This window comes from Odontomachus brunneus, unplaced genomic scaffold (assembly GCF_010583005.1).
Source record: "Odontomachus brunneus isolate Ranch 3 - 2012 unplaced genomic scaffold, Obru_v1 Obru_scaffold_001, whole genome shotgun sequence".
Classification (NCBI taxonomy): domain Eukaryota; kingdom Metazoa; phylum Arthropoda; class Insecta; order Hymenoptera; family Formicidae; genus Odontomachus; species Odontomachus brunneus.
The window spans coordinates 3,768,841-3,774,655 of record NW_022639451.1 but is presented as its reverse complement, the minus strand read 5'-3'; the positions used below and the strand labels follow the sequence as shown (position 1 = coordinate 3,774,655).

At 34.8% G+C, this 5,815-nt stretch overlaps 1 protein-coding gene across 1 annotated transcript in view; it reads right to left on the bottom strand.

Annotated features, from left to right (window-relative positions):
• Window positions 1–4,177: 4,177 nt before the first annotated feature.
• The window catches only part of LOC116851100, a 4,590-nt gene continuing 2,952 nt past the window's right edge, over window positions 4,178–5,815 (bottom strand). Inside the window, exon 5 of the mRNA XM_032830204.1 lies at window positions 4,178–5,219. Coding sequence (XP_032686095.1) covers window positions 5,059–5,219 — 161 coding nt within the window. The 3' untranslated portion in view covers window positions 4,178–5,058. The remainder of the gene's footprint in view (window positions 5,220–5,815) is intronic.

The following is a 5,815-nucleotide window of genomic DNA, read 5'->3' as shown; positions in this document are numbered from 1 at the left end:
GTTTGAAGCTTCTCTCTCTCTCTCTCTATGGCTTCAGACCTTTATCTGTGACCCTTTCACCAAGTTTGAAGCTGCAAATGCTTCGGAGCGCGAAAAGAAGAACCGATTAGTCGACACAGCACTTCCAAACATTTGAAATGTCAAAAGGATCTTACTCATAATTAGATCTTATAGGCCTTTTAAGCCTATAAGATAAGATGTAAGCAATAAGTAAATTTACCAATCACAGTTATTTGATAATTTAATCGATGGTGATTGATCAATTTTCTTATTGCTTACATCTTATTACTTATTGTACTTATTGTCTCTTCAGAGGCGTCTATATTGGAAGTAAGTAGTAAGAAGTAGGAAGTAAGAGTAAGAAATTGACCAACCACAGTCGAGTGTGAGAAGAATAATCAACTATGATTGGTCAATTTCTTATTCTTACTTCCTACTTCTTACTATTTACTTCCAATGTAGACGCCTCTTTAAAAGGCATACTATAAGTAAGAATAAGAAATTAACCAATCATAATTGATTATTCTTCTCATATTTGACTGTGGTCAATTTCTTACTCTTACTTCCTACTTCTTATAGCTTCTGCACACAGGACGCGGTAATGCTTGCCGCGCGGCGGAAGTCCGCGTGATAGCCAATCAATATGTTGTTTTTCCGTAAGACCTAGAAGGTTATTGCGGAAAGCAGCATATTGATTGGCTGTCGCGCGAACTTCCGTCGCGCGGCAAACATTACCGCGTCCTGTGTGCAGGAGCCATTACTACTTACTTCCAATGTAGACGTCCCTTTACCCTTTGTTCATAACTTGCTTTAATTCTTAAGCCATAAGATATTGACCAACTACAATTGATTATTTTTAAAATAATAGAATGTGGTTGGTCAATTTATTACGGTTTAAAAATTAAAGTAAGGTTGTGGACAAAGGGTTATATTTAAGATCATCTTAGGTCGGTATTCATAGTCCGATCTTATATTTAAGATTATTTTAAGTACTGTCTTAAGATGTCATGAACCAAACACAGAGCCTTATCTGCATCTTAAGACATTATTTAAGATGGTCTTGAAATAAGATTCGACTATGAATACCGGCCTTAAATGTATTTTCAGATACTGTGCAAATTATTTTATTGGCTACAGAGCATTTAAAGATGAATTTAAGGGTCTACAGGAGTCATACATTGTGTCATACAAAACCAGTTTATTGGTTGCATATTATCTAACAAGATATTTTAGATAATATGTGACTAATATACTACCTGGGCTCTTATTCTTGAAATAGTTGCGTATACGTAAGTTTTACTGGCGCAGGTTTAATCATATCATAAAATAGCTGCACAATGAAAATTACGTATATGGAAAAATTTCAAGAATAGGGGCCCTGAAACGCGCTGCCTCTTGCGTGCGGGATAAGAGAGAGAGGTTCCTTGTTTCCTCTCTTATCCTTGTCTGGTTCATAGTATAGTCGAGAGTGGGGAGAATGTGATACAATCCAAGTTAAAAGTTAGAGATACTATGAAAAGCAGTGACCATTGAATGATAATGACTTAAGCTTATGAACGAAAGTTTAAGATATAAAAAAGATATATATTTTTTCTAATTTATTAGTATTCACTTATCAACTTATTATTAAGAAAAACAAAGCAAAAATGGTTCCTAATTTGGCGATTCAGTTTATGTTTAGAAATCAGCCGACTTAGCTTTTGGTTCAGACTGTACTAGACAAAGACAGAGAGCTATTCTGGACCTACAAGCATGCTCTCTCTTATCCCGCAATACTCAAAAGGTAGCGCGCGTTCCAGGTAGTATATATTTCAGTGCTGTTTTTATATATAGACCAGTATTCATAGTTCGATCTTATATTTAAGATCATCTTAAGTACTGTTTTAAGATGTCATGAAACAATCATAGAACCGTATTCACATCTTAAGACATTAGTTAAGACGATCTTGAAATAAGAACTATATTCGACTATGAATACTGGCCTATATTTTAATTTATTATAAATTTTTAAGGGCCTAACCGTCAAATAAGGCTCTATAGTAATATCTTAGCGATAATACAAGAAAGATATAAAAAAATTGTTTGATGAACAAATGTAATATCTATAAGGCAAAATTTGGTAAGTGCAGATATTATGAAAAGTATAATATAGCTGCACTTTAGTGCAAGTAGCTTGACCCAACTTTTCTGTCTTGCATCCGCACAATTCGTACATTAATTTTGTGTATGTATATATGCGTGATCACAGATGTCCATACTAAACTAGATTGCTAACAGGTTATCTAAAAGCATGTAACGGTTTATGTCTGATAGAATTTCCGGTGCATGCGAGAAAATGGCCGCTATCGCCACATATTTTCACTACGTTTAGTCATAAAATTCTTTTGTTGAAAATGAGCAGAACAAATAACGTCCAATACAATCTATTTTTTGTTACGATATTTTTTGATGCAATAATGTAATTTTTGATGCATTAATGTAATGTAATTTAATGGCCACGCTGACTCACATTGTACTTGTGAGTACTCACACAAGTGACACGTCACACACACAACGTCACACACACAGGAACGCCGCCATTTTCTTGCATGCAACCGGAAACCTTACGTGACTCACGTTTGAAGCCTTTGTTAGCAATCTAGTTTAGTATAGATATCTGTGTGCGTGATGCGTGTGTAGAAATCAATCGTATATAGCACATGAACGTAAGAATATATAGACGGAGTGAATTATCGCGGGGGTGAAGCCCAAGGAGAAATAATTGTACTGTACTGGATATGTATTGTACTGGAGTTCCGGTACCAAGACGGGCGCTGTTTTTATACACAGAAAATAGATACAAACTCCGGCACGAACATGGCCGCGACGATGTAATCCTCTTGCCCCTTGGACTTCACAGCCCCTCGACATAATCGCACTTTTCGCTCCGTCCATGTATTCTTACGTCCATGATATAGTACAGTTGTTGTCTATGTATATGATTGCGTTCCAATATTCAATGCTAATACTAAACATTTAATCATATCGCCTAGCGGCGCCAAGATTTTTTTCTAAAGAAAGTGGCGGTTCGTAGCGGAGACTTTGGAACTAATTGTAAGAAATAACAGGAGTAGGTATAGTATGCAGGTTCTAACTCGGGTCCTCTGAGGGGGATGTGGGGCGAGGAGAACTGCTGGCACGGTGGATGACATCACGCGGAGAGGAGAGACCGAAATAATGACGAGGAAGTAGGAGGAGACGTACCGACGTTACCGACGTCGATAATTTACTTTTTAACTGACATATTTTTTTTACCGGCATATTTTTTACCGACATATTTATTTATCAACATACTTTTTACCGACATATTTTTTAACATAATTTTTACCGACGTAATTTTCTAAAATAAAAATAAAAGTAAAAATTATGTTAATAAATAAATATGTCGGTAAAAAATATGCCGGTAAAAAAATAAATTATCGACGTCGGTAACGTCGGTACGTCCCCCCTCCTTCTCCTCTCGTCCTCATTTCGGCCCATCCTGCCTGCGTGACGTTATTCCCCGCGCCTGCAGTTCCCCTCGCCCCGCACCCCCCCTCAAAGGACCCGAGTTAGAACCCGTCTACTATATCTACTAACAGGTTTAATGTACTTTATTTCTATAAATTCCAAAGGGCTTAATTCTCGACAGTGTGTGCAAATGAGATGCGCGTACGAATAACTACTAAATCGATCTCGACAATAATGTAAGGAACAAGTAAAAAATGGTCTTTATGGCAAGCATAATTTCTACGTTAGATATTCTGCTTTGGAGAAACAATGTTTGCCACAAAGCCCATTTTTACTTGTTTCTTATATTGTTATCAAGGTCATTATACAGCCAGATTTTGTAAATAAATATATGATTTTATTCAAATAGTCGCATATACTCATATACTGCACCACTCGATATATGTTCTATCTTCTATGTTATATATTCTACATCGAAGAATTAATGCTATTTATAGTTATTTGAAGAACAATAATTTCATTTACGGCAAATTGTTGTTTTAATTTAACAAACGCGAGAGACGCAGAGTATTTCACGTTTAATATTTATCAAATTCAAGTAAAGATAACCTGGAGAACAGACTTAGATTTAAAAAAATTGTTATAGTATCGGACTGTTGGACGAAAATAATTGATTGATCAATCCCAATATTTGTAATAATAACGTTATATTCCGTATATTTGTAATAATAACATTTTCTCGTACAGAAAATACAAGCACACAAAAATGACATTTTAATTTTTCACGCGTATTGCCGAACGCGCGCTTCGCTTATGATTAAAATATAAATACATATGTGTAAAAATGAAAATAAAAATATGTATATAACACGTGTAAAAGTGAGCATGTTAAAACGCACACAGTAGTAAACGTTAAAAATCGCGTTAAAAATTACGTTACACTTATTTGTATTGAGTGAACCTCAAAATATAAATGATTCTTGATATTGTTCGCTTGTATCAACAAGCGTTCGCTCTACCAACGTGTAGGTATATGAAAGATTGTGTAATGAGCAATCTTGAATCTTTTAGATGCAATGAGACAATTATACATTTATGTCATTATAATCTTTTGGAACAATATGCGCGAAGGATCGCAGAAGATTGTAGAACAAAAAACAAAAATAAATTTACAGATAAAAACGCACATGCATTTCAGAAAATCGTCACAACATAAAAATACTGGTCTTTCGTTTTACTTGAACAATCCGAAATTGCTTATTGTATAAGCCAATATTTTCACCGAGACCGCCACGAGTCCGGCCTTACTTCGAACTTTGAGCGAATTGTGCGTTTGATTATTAATTTAATTATTAATTTTTTAAGATAGATAAATAAATAGGTCTATACCGTAAATTTTTGGGACATGCTACAATTTTGACGTGCTGTGGATGTCGTACGGTGCGCGTGATACGTGTGTTACGCACGATAGTAGCACCCGCACGTTATTATTCTACGGCATTTGCTGCTGACGTTGCCAATTCTTCTTCAGCTCATGCCAAGACTACACTACGCATTGTGATAAACAATTTACTGTTCCATCTGGAACGTTGGTATAAGCTCATTGATATTCAAATTCAAGGAATCTTGCGACATCAGCATCTGTTGTTCTTTCGACAAAGTTTCGCTCATTTCTGACTGGTGCTGCGGTTTGTGCAGAGTATATGCCTCATATAGCTGTGTGATTGGGACTGTAATAGATACTATATATTCACCGTCGTATATTACCGCAATATATGCGCGAGAGATTAAAGTTCAAAGTAATGCGATTCTTTAGATCGAGGAATGACGCGAGTGTAACAAAAAAACGATTAAAATTTCTTGGAATGGAATATCACTCAAAAGAGAGGAAAATGACAATGTTTTCACTCGAAATTACTGCTACTCGAAATTCGCAAGAGCAAGGGCCAATTCATTAATAGTAATCTGAGAGAGAATTTTCTATATTTTTAAATTTTATTCTAAAATTCCAATTCTAAATTTAGAAATTTAAATTATGTTCAAATATATCAAATACATTGTTAGAATAGGGGTCAAATTTAAATCTAAGTTTAAATTACTATTGAAAAATCGGCCTCGAATGTCTTACTCAGACTTGGAGTGGATTCCGAGTCCATATAAGTGAATATTTCAAGCATTTAAAATAAATACGCTCTTTTAACGATGGAATAATTAGATTTGCTGCGTAATTTCGAGTGAAAATATTCATTCGACAATTTAAAGTGTAAAAAATACATGTTGATATATATATATATATATATATATATATATATATATATATATATAT